General features: G+C 41.1%; 1 protein-coding gene across 1 annotated transcript in view; it reads left to right on the plus strand.

Annotated features, from left to right (window-relative positions):
• Positions 1-12803, plus strand: part of LOC126152634 (protein wingless-like) — a 75128-nt gene extending 62325 nt beyond the window's left edge. The window contains exon 3 of the mRNA XM_049916019.1: positions 12571-12803. Coding sequence (XP_049771976.1) covers positions 12571-12803 — 233 coding nt within the window. The remainder of the gene's footprint in view (positions 1-12570) is intronic.
• Positions 12804-14914: the final 2111 nt, after the last annotated feature.

The following is a 14914-nucleotide window of genomic DNA, read 5'->3' on the forward strand; positions in this document are numbered from 1 at the left end:
CCATCGCAGTCTTTAACACTGGTAGCATGCCGCGACAGCGTGGACGTGAACCGTATGTGCAGTTGACGGACTTTGAGCGAGGGCATATAGTGGGCATGCGGGAGGCCGGGTGGACGTACCGCCAAATTGCTCAACACGTGGGGCGTGAGGTCTCCACAGTACATCAATGTTGTCGCCCGTGGTCGGCGGAAGGTGCACGTGCCCGTCGACCTGGGACCGGACCGCAGCGACGCACGGATGCACGCCAAGACCGTAGGATCCTACGCAGTGCCGTAGGGGACCACACCGCCACTTCCCAGCAAATTAGGGACACTGTTGCTCCTGGGGTATCGGCGAGGACCATTCGCAACCATCTCCATGAAGCTGGGCTACGGTCCCACACACCGTTAGGCCGTCTTCCGCTCACGCCCCAACATCGTGCAGCCCGCCTCCAGTGGTGTCGCGACAGGCGTGAATGGAGGGACGAATGGAGACGTGTCGTCTTCAGCGATGAGAGTCGCTTCTGCCTTGGTGCCAATGATGGTCGTATGCGTGTTTGGCGCCGTGCAGGTGAGCGCCACAATCAGGACTGCATATGACCGAGGCACACAGGGCCAACACCCGGCATCATGGTGTGGGGAGCGATCTCCTACACTGGCCGTACACCACTGGTGATCGTCGAGGGGACACTGAATAGTGCACGGTACATCCAAACCGTCATCGAACCCATCGTTCTACCATTCCTAGACCGGCAAGGGAACTTGCTGTTCCAACAGGACAATGCACGTCCGCATGTATCCCGTGCCACCCAACGTGCTCTAGAAGGTGTAAGTCAACTACCCTGGCCAGCAAGATCTCCGGATCTGTCCCCCATTGAGCATGTTTGGGACTGGTTGAAGCGTCGTCTCACGCGGTCTGCACGTCCAGCACGAACGCTGGTCCAACTGAGGCGCCAGGTGGAAATGGCATGGCAAGCCATTCCACAGGACTACATCCAGCATCTCTACGATCGTCTCCATGGGAGAATAGCAGCCTGCATTGCTGCGAAAGGTGGATATACACTGTAATAGTGCCGACATTGTGCATGCTCTGTTGCCTGTGTCTATGTGCCTGTGGTTCTGTCAGTGTGATCATGTGATGTATCTGACCCCAGGAATGTGTCAATAAAGTTTCCCCTTCCTGGGACAATGAATTGACGGTGTTCTTATTTCAATTTCCAGGAGTGTACAATGGCATATAGCAGACTGTAAGTATCAGATATGCTTTTCTCATGGAGCTCAACCACTGACCAAAGAGTCTTATTATCTCACACTTTTCACAGTTTTCATCAGAAATTCAAATGTCACAGCAGTTGGCAACATGGGAAAAACAAATAGTGTGTGAGGGGGGAGGGGGGGGGGGGGTAAAACAACTGGTCACACGGTCAAAATAAACAGTGTGGCTCAACAGGTGGTTGACATCAAGTATGCTGAGGGTATCAACAGGACAGAAATGGCATGAGCAGCACTGAAATGGATATACAAACCATGACAACATGTAATAATACTGAGTCAGGTAAGAACATACAGATGTATTTGGTATTGGATAGTAGTTACACAGATCATGTTGTTAATAATGAAAACCATTTTTCTGGGTGTATTAACTTAAAAGAGCCTGTGAATGCAAAAATTGCTGATGATAAAGTTTTGCAAACTACAAAAATTGGGAATATAATTAGTTATTTTCCAGTTTATTATGAAATGATTTCAATTGAAATGACATGTGTATATTACACAGACATGGAGAGAAACTTGACTGACTTTTTTAAAGTGATAAAAAAACAAAATTGTTAGCTACAGGCAACAGCTCAAAATTTTTTGGGTAAGACTGTAAATTACTTGCAACTGCTTTGAAAGAAGATGAGCTGAACAAAATGACGTGCAGATTTTATTGAAGAGAGATTAATGTAAATAGTATGAGCAGTAAGGATAGTATGTCATAAGAGAAATGGCATCATACTCTTGGACATTTAAATTTTAACAATTTGAATATGTTGTGTAAACATCAGTTAGCAGATGGACTGCCAATAAATTTAGAATGAGACTTTACGAAGTGTAAAGTTTGTATCGAAAATGAATTGCCCAATTTGCCTTCCAAAATCAACCTGGCTCAGCTCACGGTTCTTGTGCAGAAAGATACTACCTCACTTTTGTTGATGATTGTTTTGTGGAATATGTTAATGAAACTGAAAATTTAAATGGTAAAACTACTAAGAAATTCAGAAGTCATGAATGGAAGAAATATTTAAATTCAGATATTTATCAGCTTATAAGGCAGAAAGAATCATTTTACAATACTATGAAAAGGATAGTTGCTACTCACCATGTAGTGGAGATGCTGGGCCACAGATAAGCACAACAAAAAAACTGTCACAAGTAAGGCTTTCGGCCATGTGTGTGTGTGTGTGTGTGTGTGTGTGTGTGTGTGTGTGTGTATGTCTATTGTTGACGAAGGCCTTCATGGTCAAAAGCTTTATTTGTGACAGTCTTTTTGTTGTGCCTATCTGCGACTCAGTATCTCCGCTGTAGCAACTATCCTTTTTATAATACTGTTACATTGTATCCTGGATTTTCCATTGAAAGAATCATTTTAAACGGGTGTCCTCCTTATGTACATGGATTGTATGAAACATCTGAAAGATAAAACATGTTGATCATGGGTATATTGATCATGGATATGTCATGATGCCTGTTATCTGAAGTAATAGTAATAGGATAAGTAGTTTGTGCAGCTGCTTATCTTAAAAACAGAACTTTAATTAGCACTATTGAAAGGAAAACTCCATATCTGATACTGTTTGGGAAGAAACCTAATGTTAAACATTTAAAATTGTATGGAATTAGGTTTTTGTACATGCACCAGAACGACAGAGAAAGTAAAAGATGGATTGCAAAGCAGATATTGGAATTTTAACAGGATACAGTGAAGTTGGATACAGAGTACTGATGAGCAATAAAGTTATCATTACCACACTTGTTGATATTGTGGAAGCAAGCATCAAGCGTATTGAAGTTTTAGGACTCTAATTTGGTGAGTGAACATTTTAGTGATTCTGAGTGCAAAAGCTTCAGACACTTGTAAAGCAAGATTATTTGTAAGGGCTTTCAACAAAGAGAAATTGTGGATGATATTTATTCACCAGTTGCTATAACACAAACACTGAAATTTTTGTTGTCACATTGTTATCAAAAGTGCTTAATTGTAGCACAAATGTATGTACATATTGCATTTCTAAATGCTAAAATTTTCTCAGAAATTTATGTAAAGCAACCTCCAGGATACGAGAACAAAACAGGCACTGTTTGTAAGATATTTAAGGCATTACATGGTTTCAGAGAAAGTCTTAGAGCTTGGTATGATTGTTTTGATGAGCTTTTAAAAAGTCTAGGTTTTAAAAGATGTAAATATGAAAGGAGTGAAAGAGGAAGCCACCTGGCAGAATTTTGCACGGAACATAATTTAGTCACCAATAGCGCTTCACGAAAGAAGGTTGTACAAGTGGAAGAGACCTTTAGACAACGGAAGGTTTCAGATTGATTATATAATTATAAGGCAGAGATTTAGGAACTAGATTTTAAATTGTAAGACATTTCCAGGGGCAGATGTGAACTCTGGCCACAATTTGCTGGTTATGTACATTAGATTAAAAGTGAAGAAACTGGAAAAAGGTAGGAAATTAAGGAGTTGGGACCCGGATAAGCTGAAAGAACCAGAGGTTGTTGACAGTTTCAGAGGGAGCATTAGACAATGGTTGACTAGAACAGGGGAAAGGTATACAGTAGAAGATGAATGAATAGCTTTAAGAGATGAAATAGTGAAGGCAGCAGAGAATCAAATAGGTAGAAAGATAAGGTCTTGGAGAAATCATTGGATAACACAGGAGATGTTTAATTTAAATGATGAAAGGAGAAAATATAAAAATGCACCAAATGAAGCAGGTGAAAGGGGAGCCAAACATCTAAAAATTAGAGTGACAGGGAGTGCAAAATGGTTAAGCAGGAATGGCTAGAGGACAATTGTAAGATTTAGAAGCATGCATCATTAGGGGAGAAGTAACAATGGATGAAAATGTTTGTATGGACACAGGACAGCAAGGTCTTTAGTGCCCATGTGGAAACAGTTTGTGATGAGTGTCAGTAAAATACACAAAACAGGTAACAAAAGCTGGAAAACAATGGTTGTACCCACACACAAGCATGGAATGAAGTGCTGCATCAGCAGTAAAACATTAATGACACAGGAAGAGAGTGGTATAAGGAGTTAAAACAATATAGCAGATGGATGTGGCTGCCTACCTTCAAGAAGAAAAAGAGGAACCAGCCACTCTGCAACACATTAAAACCTGTAGCCTAAAACTTTAGGCCAGAGTCCAGACACATCAGCTAAAATAGAGGGCATCAGCTAAAATAGAGGGCATATCCCCACCAATATTTGTTTCTGCCCTTGCATCATGGTATAAAATGCACTCCATTAAAATATGGCAGATAAAGATGTGCATGCCACAAGCATCACAAAACAAAGGATCCTCTTGCCATAGTAAAAAGCTATGTGTGAGAGGGCAGTGCCCAATTCAAAGATGCGTGTGGGTCACTTCATCCTACCTGAGCAACTGGCATGAGGAACACTACAGCTGGATTGTTGGCTTCGCCAGCCATTCCTCATCCCACAACTGCATGCACTTCCTGTTTAGTGCAGAAATAACAGCCTGCAAGGGAATAGGACACTGTGCCACATTCTGTCCTCTGCAGGCCTCCTGGGCAGCCCAATTGGCCTACTCATTGCCCCATATCCCTACATGACCTAGCACCCAGCCTCTGCACAGAGATTTGGTATGGGCTTTGTTCTGAATGCCCCAGTGGCCAACTGAATCCCTTCATGGTGCACCATGTCCAACATCTATAAATAAGACCCATACACCGTGCACCCATAATTGAGCCGAGGTCGCACAAATACCCTGTAAAACCAAAGCAGACAAGTCCAGTCAGCTCCCCATGTACTGTGGCTAAGACATTTTAAAATACTGAGGGCCTTAAGCAACTGTTTCCTCAGGTCCTTAAGATGTGGCAACCATATAACTGCAGTCAAATATGAGGCTCAGAAACCTCATTGTGTCTTTAAAATTAACAACAGTGGCCCTCACCCTCAACTCAGAAAAGTTTAAAATGGAATGAGAATGGCTAAAAAGAACACACATAGACTTCTTGGTTGAAAACTAAAAACCACTTTTCTGTGCCCATCCATCCAAATGTCGAAGAGTTAGTTGCAACTGATGTGTTGTTGTTGCAAGGCTGGACGAAGAGCAAAACACTGAGAAGTCATCCACAAACAAAGAACACTGGACAGGACTTTGCACTACTGATGTAATGCTATTAATAGCTATAGCAAAGACGGTTACACTTAAAACACTACCTGAGGGACACCATTCTCCTGCTCAAAGTGATCAGACAGGACGTCACCGACTTGGTATCAAAAATACTGTGGTGAGAGAAAGGACCAAATAAAAATGGGAAGACAACCACAAAAATCCCATTTATGAAGCTGTTCAAGGATAAGATTCCTCTAAGTACTATCATAGGCCTCCTTGATGTCAAAAAATATACTTGAAAGATTATGCTAGTGTGCAAAGCCTGTTATATTGCTGCCTCCGGGAGGCCAGGTTATCAAAGGTGGAGCAATATCTCCTGAACCCATGCTGAAAGTGACTAAGGAGTTGCCTGGATTCTAAGACTCAGACAAGGTGGCGGTTGACCTTCTGCTCCAAGGTTTTTCCCATGCAGCTAGTGAGGTAAGCACTACAATAACTACTCGGGCATTTTCGGTTTTTCCCAGGTTTTAAAAGAGGAATCAAAATGGCTTCACGCCAGGAGTCGGGAAAGTGACCCGATGCCCAAATGACATTAAAAAGTGCAAGGACGATATCATTGTTTCGTCTTGTGAGGTGCCGCAGCATACTATAATGGGTTCTGTCATGACTGGGGGATGCGTCACTAGCTGCAGACAATGCGGAATCCAGCTCCCACATAGAAAATGGGCAACTGTAATCTTCATCAGAGGTGGACCGGAAGTCCAAATGGCCCTGCTCAGCAACCACTCTTTGCCTGCTGAAAACCTGGATCCTAATTGGTGGTTGCAGTAACTGTGGCAAAATAGGCTGCCATCGCCTGGACGATGTCTCACAGATTGGTTTGGAGAGTTCCGTTCCCCATTACAGCAGCCATGGGGCTCCCTCTTCCTTTCCCAGAAATTCTCCTGAGGACCTCCCATACAACAGAATGGGATGATTAATGGTGTTCAGGAACTGCTGCTATGATCACTTCTTCCTGACTTGAATAATCTGGTGACACTTTGCCCTCACCCCCCAAAAGGCTGCAAGATTTTCCACAGTTGGCCAACGCATGAACCTGCACACAGCCGTAGGTCTAGTCCTTATTGCAGATGGCATTCATCACTCCACCAAGGGACAGGTAGCCTCTTCTGTTGTCCTGTGGACTGTGGAAGGGATATTGGTAATATGATCCACCCATATCTCAACATTAGCACAATGTTCAAACTGGGCTAGCATCCAATCTGCCCTACAGAGCACCCTTCGTGGCAGTCTCCTTTTGGGTTCCACCCTATCTGGCAAGTGGATCCAGACTGGGAAGTGATCACTGCCATGCAAGTCAGCAACAACTTCCCGTTGAGCCATGTGAGCAAGGGCTGAAGAGAAATGCGAGAGATCAATGGGAGAGAGTGACCCAGTTACAGTGCAGAAGTGCCTGCTCTGTCCCGTATTTAGCAAATATGCACATGACGATGTGAGAAGCCCCTCAACTGCTCTATCCCTGGGACAGGTAGTTGCAGATCCCCAAAGCACATTGTGTGCATTAAAATCACCACAGTGCATCAAGGGGTGGGGGAGGTATGTAAGAAGATCATTTAGAGCCTCTTCATTGAGCACATCATATGGCATAAGGTAAAGGCAACATATTGTCAATGGATGACACAATGGCACTGATATAGCAACTGCTTGTAAAGTCATTGTAAGGGAGAGAGGTGAGGAGCCGTAGTCGGTACTGATGAAAATACCTACTCCTCCTCTAGCTCTCTCCCCATTCAGATCTTCCTTTTTGTGGAGAAGATAGCCGCAAAGCTCAATGGTATATGACATATGGAAATTACTCTCCTGGAGACACAGACACAGTGGTCTACCCTGAGATAGTAGACACAGTTCCTCCACATGCATCCTGAACCCCTGCAAATTTCACTGAAGTATGGGATTCACTGTTCTAAGCAAAGAAGGGAAAGCAGAAAGGTGGGAGAAGTATATAGAGGGTCTATACAAGGGTGATGTGCTTGAGGACAATATTATAGAAATGGTAGAGAATGTAGATAAAGATGAAATGGGAGATATGATACTGCATGAAAAGTTTGACAGAGCACTGAAAGACCTCAGTTGAAACAAGGCCCCAGGAGTAGACAACATTCCATTAGAACTACTGACAGCCTTGGGAGAGCCAGGCCTAACAAAACTCTACCATCTGGTGAGCAAGATGTAAGAGACAGGCGAAATATCCTCAGACTTCAAGAAGAATATAATAATTCCAATCCCAAAGAAAGCAGGTGTTGACAGATGTGAAAATTACCAAACTATCAGTTTAATAAGCCACTGCTGCAAAATACTAACACGAATTCTTTACAGATGAATGGAAAAACTGGTAGAAGCCGACCTCGGGGAAGATCAGTTTGGATTCCGTAGAAATGTTGGAACACGTGAGGCAATACTGACCCTACGACTTATCTTAGAAAATAGATTAAGGAAAGGCAAACCTACGTTTATATCATTTGTAGACTTAGAGAAAGCTTTTGACAATGTTGACTGGAATATACTCTTTCAAATTCTGAAGGTGGCAGGGGTAAAATAAAGGGTGTGAAAGGCTATTTACAATTTGTACAGAAACCAGATGGCAGTTATAAGAGTCGAGGGGCATGAAAGGGAAGCAGTGGTTGGGAAGGGAGTGAGACAGGGTTGTAACCTCTCCCCGATGTTATTCAGTCTGTATATTGAGCAAACAGTAAAGGAAACAAAAGAAAAATTTGGAGTAGGAATTAAAATCCATGGAGAAGAAACAAACAGAGCACCCTTCGTGGCAGTCTCCTTTTGGGTTCCACCCTATCTGGCAAGTGGATCCAGACTGGGAAGTGATCACTGCCATGCAAGTCAGCAACAACTTCCCGTTGAGCCATGTGAGCAAGGGCTGAAGAGAAATGCGAGAGATCAATGGGAGAGAGTGACCCAGTTACAGTGCAGAAGTGCCTGCTCTGTCCCGTATTTAGCAAATATGCACATGACGATGTGAGAAGCCCCTCAACTGCTCTATCCCTGGGACAGGTAGTTGCAGATCCCCAAAGCACATTGTGTGCATTAAAATCACCACAGTGCATCAAGGGGTGGGGGAGGTATGTAAGAAGATCATTTAGAGCCTCTTCATTGAGCACATCATATGGCATAAGGTAAAGGCAACATATTGTCAATGGATGACACAATGGCACTGATATAGCAACTGCTTGTAAAGTCATTGTAAGGGAGAGAGGTGAGGAGCCGTAGTCGGTACTGATGAAAATACCTACTCCTCCTCTAGCTCTCTCCCCATTCAGACCTTCCTTTTTGTGGAGAAGATAGCCGCAAAGCTCAATGGTATATGACATATGGAAATTACTCTCCTGGAGACACAGACACAGTGGTCTACCCTGAGATAGTAGACACAGTTCCTCCACATGCATCCTGAACCCCTGCAAATTTCACTGAAGTATGGGATTCACTGTTCTAAGCAAAGAAGGGAAAGCAGAAAGGTGGGAGAAGTATATAGAGGGTCTATACAAGGGTGATGTGCTTGAGGACAATATTATAGAAATGGTAGAGAATGTAGATAAAGATGAAATGGGAGATATGATACTGCATGAAGAGTTTGACAGAGCACTGAAAGACCTCAGTTGAAACAAGGCCCCAGGAGTAGACAACATTCCATTAGAACTACTGACAGCCTTGGGAGAGCCAGGCCTAACAAAACTCTACCATCTGGTGAGCAAGATGTATGAGACAGGCGAAATATCCTCAGACTTCAAGAAGAATATAATAATTCCAATCCCAAAGAAAGCAGGTGTTGACAGATGTGAAAATTACCAAACTATCAGTTTAATAAGCCACTGCTGCAAAATACTAACACGAATTCTTTACAGATGAATGGAAAAACTGGTAGAAGCCGACCTCGGGGAAGATCAGTTTGGATTCCGTAGAAATGTTGGAACACGTGAGGCAATACTGACCCTACGACTTATCTTAGAAAATAGATTAAGGAAAGGCAAACCTACGTTTATATCATTTGTAGACTTAGAGAAAGCTTTTGACAATGTTGACTGGAATATACTCTTTCAAATTCTGAAGGTGGCAGGGGTAAAATAAAGGGTGTGAAAGGCTATTTACAATTTGTACAGAAACCAGATGGCAGTTATAAGAGTCGAGGGGCATGAAAGGGAAGCAGTGGTTGGGAAGGGAGTGAGACAGGGTTGTAACCTCTCCCCGATGTTATTCAGTCTGTATATTGAGCAAACAGTAAAGGAAACAAAAGAAAAATTTGGAGTAGGAATTAAAATCCATGGAGAAGAAACAAAAACTTTAAGATTCGCCGATGACATTGTAATTCTGTCAGAGACAGCAAAGGACCTGGAAGAGCAGCTGAACAGAATGGACATGGTCTTGAAAGGAGGGTATAAGATGAACATCAACAAAAGCAAAACGAGAATAATGGAATATAGTCGGATTAAATCAGGTGATGCTGAGGGAATTAGATTAGGAAATGAGATGCTTAAAGTAGTAAATGAGTTTTGCTATTTGGGGAGCAAAATAACTGACAATGGTCGAAGTAGAGAGGATATAAAATGTAGACTGGCAATGGCAAGGAAAGCGTTTCTGAAGAAGAGAAATTTGTTAACATCGAGTATAGATTTAAGTGTCAGGAAGTCGTTTCTGAAAGTATTTGTATGGAGTGCAGCTACCATGTATGGAAGTGAAACATGGATGATAAATAGTTTAGACAAGAAGAGAATAGAACCTCCAAAATGTGGTGCTACAGAAGAATGCTGAAGATTAGATGGGTAGATCACATAACAAATGAGGAGCTACTGAATAGAATTGGAGAGAAGAGAAATTTGTGGCACAACTTGACTAGAAGAAGGGATCGGTTGGTAGGGCATATTCTGAGGCATCAAGGAATCACCAATTTAGTATTTGAGGGCAGCGTGGAGGGTAAAAATTGCAGAGGGAGACCAAGAGATGAATACACTAAATAGATTCAGAAGGATGTAGGTTGCAGTAGGTACTGGGAGATGAAGAAGCTTGCACAGGATAGAGTAGCATGGAGAGCTGCATCAAACCAGTCTCTGGACTGAAGACCGCAACAACAACATGGGATTCATCTATCACTGGCATAGCACCTTCATCCTGTCTCTCCGCTGGGGTAGGGAAACTGCAGTGGGTGGAGTTTCTGTCGTGAGGTGAGATGACTGCCCCACACATACCTCATGCTCCATCAGCTCTGAGGAAGAGTCATATGAAACACCATGTAGAGTCACATTGACATGGTCAGATTGTTTAACACTTGATTTTACCTGCTCTTGTTGCTTTACTGTAGCTTTTTGCAGTTTTGTGGTCTTTTCTGGGGCTGGAGTAGGAGTGGTAATGGCCGTGCTTGGCTTTTGAACAGCCTCAGGTGTTGGAGGTGCCTGGGGCTCCCCCAAGTTGGCCTCTGTACCTTCGTCTGCTGTTAATGGGGGGAGGGGGGGGGGCTACAGGTGTTGGAACACTTGCTGCCTTGCAAGTGCACTGACATGTGCAGACGACAGTGCCAACACTCGCCACCTCCATTTGCGTAAAGGCATCAGCTTTCGGACTAGGCTTCTGAAGCATGGATGCAAAAAAAGTAGCAAATGTGGGATGCTGCATGGACTTGTAGAAATCAGATGGCAGTTATAAGAATGAAGAGACATAAAGAGGAAGCAATGATTGAGATGGGAATGAGACAGGGTTGTAGCCTGTCCCCGATTTTATTCAATATGTACACTGAGCAAGCAGTAAAGGAAAACAAAGAAATATTTGGAGTAGAAATTGAAGTTTAGGGAGAATAAATAAAAATGTTGGGGTTTGCCAATGACATTGCAATTCTGTCAAGAGACAGCAAAGGACTTGGAAGAGCAGTTGAACATAATGGACAGCGTCTTGAAAGATGGACACGAGATGAAAGTCAACAAAAGCAAAACAGGGATAATGGTATTTAGTTGAATTATATGATGTGACGTTTAGGGAATTAGATAAGGAAATAAGACACTTAAAGTAGTAGATGAGTTTTGCTATTTGGGCAGTAAAATAATTTATGGTGGTCAAAGAAGAGAGGATGGCAAAAAACACATTTCTGAAGAAAAGTTTGTTAACATTGAATATAGATTTAAGTGTTAATTGCTACAATGATACTCACTTTAAGTTTGCTTTGTAAGTACTGAAATATTTATATCAAACAAAAGGTTGAAGTTAAAATATAGAAAGACAGAAAATAGTGATCTCTTAAATTGTTTTGTAGACGTGGATTAGGCAGGTGATTGAGTAGATTGTAAATCTAGATCAGGCTATGTAACTAGATCATTTAGAAATGTAATATTTTGCAAATCTAAGAAACTGTTACGTTTTACTGAGTATGTAGCATTGTCAGAAGCTGTCACTGAGATTAGGTTAATTCTGGATATTTTGAATCTTTTTGATGCAAAGTGTGATGAACCTGTTAGAAGTATATGAAGGCAGTACATGAAGTCAGTATTGCCTGATATGGTAACTTTACTAAAAATTCAAAGTATATTCAGGTACACAACCATTTTGTAAATGACTGTTATATGAGCGGAGTTATACCCATATGTAAAATAGATCCAGAAAACAATGTAGCAGATACTTTTACCAAATCTTGGAACAAGGTTAAGTCTGTAAAACTTCGATACTTGTCAAATGTAATTTTATTGCAATAAAAATGTATGGAGGTAGGTCTGTTGGAATGTAGTATATTTATACATGTCAGCAATGTGCAGAAGTTTCTCAACAACGAGTGTACATAAGCATACTGCAGTCAACCAGTTCTAGGCCATAAATGTGTTAACAGAGTAAAGATATAAGTAGATTGTATTTATATTGGTGGTAATAAATATTCTCAACAATGTCCTTTTAAGAAAATAATTAAATGATGTTAAAAATTATTAAGTGATGTTAAAAATACACTTCTTTTTGTATGCTTACTATTGATCATCTTTATTAACTTCTCCACTTACTGAATAATGAGTATAAATGAAAGAATATTTACACAGAAATAATCAGAACTTGAAAAGTATCAATGCAAAACTAAAAGGAATTATAGGAATTAAAAAGTAAATTATGAATATAAAACACACCAATGTATCATGTTCTATATTATTTGTGTATGTCATATTCTCCTGTAGTACACAACAATGTTAGTGTGTTACAAACTGTGCTCACAGGCTGGTCTGGCAGGCAGCTGCAGCTGTTGTACCTGGATGAGACACCGCCATTGTGCAGCTGGACGCATGGGCGCCGCTGCTCGGATGCCGACAACTGTGCCATGCTGTGCTGTGGCCGTGGCTTCCACACCGTACGCAGGCCCCTAGCACACAAGTGCCGATGCCATTGGCTGCACGAGCGGCTGTTGTGTGACTGGTGCCGCCACAGCCGCACCTACTACTTCTGCGAGTAATCATCTATCACAATGGTGCATCTCCAAAAGTGTTTTGCGTGTGTGTGTGTGCCAAAAGCACCTGTGTCAAAATTTCTGTTCCACTGACTGAACCTCATTGTAAAGCCATTGTATGTGAAATCAGTGCCTCTCAATACAAAGAGGATGATCAATTAATGATCCATATCAGCATACCTTCTTTCATACCGTGTAAAGAATGAACAGTGCTGAGGCTTCAGATATCTTCTGATGGCTACACATTTAAATATTTGTCTGTTTCTTCCAAGTTGTAACAAACAGATAGTGATGCTATGTGGTACTGATTAAAATAAAATTCCTATTTCATGTGTAGACATATATTGCTCAGCAAAAGAGACATAAAATTAGCTCATTAATAACAAGTTTTAACAATATGAGATACCACATCAGCAGCTAACCAGTCACATAATGTGTGATGCAAATGTCAGCTGTATATCTAGCACATTGCATACTGATCTGGCTGTACAATTTTTGCACAGCCGAGTAATTCTCAGTGCCAGGGAATGACTGGACCAGGCATTATCCTATCAATCACATCTGTGTTACTTTCTGTGACTCTGCTCACTTGCAGCAGTTTATATGACCAAAAACAAAATAAAGAAAAGAGAGAGAAATCTGTGTTTACCAAGAAGGTGATCTTCAGTAATTATTAATTTATGAAAGGTGTACTGAAGCTGTGATAACTATAGATATGAAGAAATGAATAGAGCTGTCTTCCACGTGTAATCCAAAGATGGTCACAGTTTTTCATGTAGTGTTTGTCATCACTGAACTATAATAGTACCTACTCATAAGAAATCTGCAAACAAAAGTGTACACATTGTCTTTATTGAGAAACAGAAACATGCAACTTTTTATACTTCTTGGCAATGCTATGACACACTGTCACAGCTTCTATTCTAGATGTCCAGATTTTTCAGCTGACTCACTCCAATTTAAAGAAAGAGGACATTTATACTTTATTTCCTTGGTTTGTCTAGACAAAAGTATGCCATTTTCTACATTAATAAGGCTTATAACAATATTATGAAAAGGAAAGTTGCTACTCACCATATAGCGGAGATGCTGAGTTGCAGATGGGCACAACAAAAAGACTGTCACAAATAAGCTTTTGACCAGCAAAGCCTTCAAGGCCTTCATCAAAAATAGATCTCTCTCTCTCTCTCTCTCTCACACACACACACACACACACACACACACACTCTCTCTCTCTCTCTCTCTCTCTCTCTCTCTCTCTCTCTCTCTCTCATGTATTTTTTGATGAAAGCCTTGCTGGCCAAAAGCTTATTTGTGACAGTCTTTTTGTTGTGCCTATGTGCAACTCAGCATCTCTGCTATTTGGTGAATAGCAACTTTCCTTTTCATAAAACTGTTATGTTCCATCCTGGATTTTCCATTGATGAATTTTCTGACATAAATTTCCACAAAGACTGTAAAGGAAGATGACAAAAACTGATGAAATCAAGACTGTAGTTCCTGATTTTATATTTTACATTATTTGTTTATGATGAATTTCTGAAATGAAAGTAATAAACGTTATCACTTTTGCAGTGACTTTTATTTCTGTATATGCTTAATTGGAATGTTATGCAACCTCAGACTTAAAACATAAGGTCATGGAGCATTCTTGCAGGTAAGCACAAAAAAAGCATTATTTCAAAAGCTCATCATGTTTTGGTTTCTTTGTCATGTAATGTTGTTTACTTGTAGTTTGCCTCACAGGTGGGTTGTTGTCTGTTATCCTCCATTTAACTTATTTTTAGTACTACATGTACCTTTTCATTTATCTGATTTTGTATTCTAGGTAAAACATTGTAACTGTTATACAAAAATGTACTTGTGCATTTCTTTAGTGAATGTTCATTTTATATGACTTAGGATTCTTGTTCCAGTGCCACTTTCTAACGTCTCATTACACGGTAGAATGCTACCAAGCAAATAACCTGTAAATTGTGTTCTTATATGCCAAAGAATGTAACTGACATGTTAAATATGTTCTCTCATAAGAAAACTATACAATTATCAGTACACCAGCCTAGATGTCAGAACTAATAGTTTCTTCTTCGAGAAGGAGAGCGATCCCATGAACCTTG

Source organism: Schistocerca cancellata, chromosome 2 (genome assembly GCF_023864275.1).
Source record: "Schistocerca cancellata isolate TAMUIC-IGC-003103 chromosome 2, iqSchCanc2.1, whole genome shotgun sequence".
Classification (NCBI taxonomy): domain Eukaryota; kingdom Metazoa; phylum Arthropoda; class Insecta; order Orthoptera; family Acrididae; genus Schistocerca; species Schistocerca cancellata.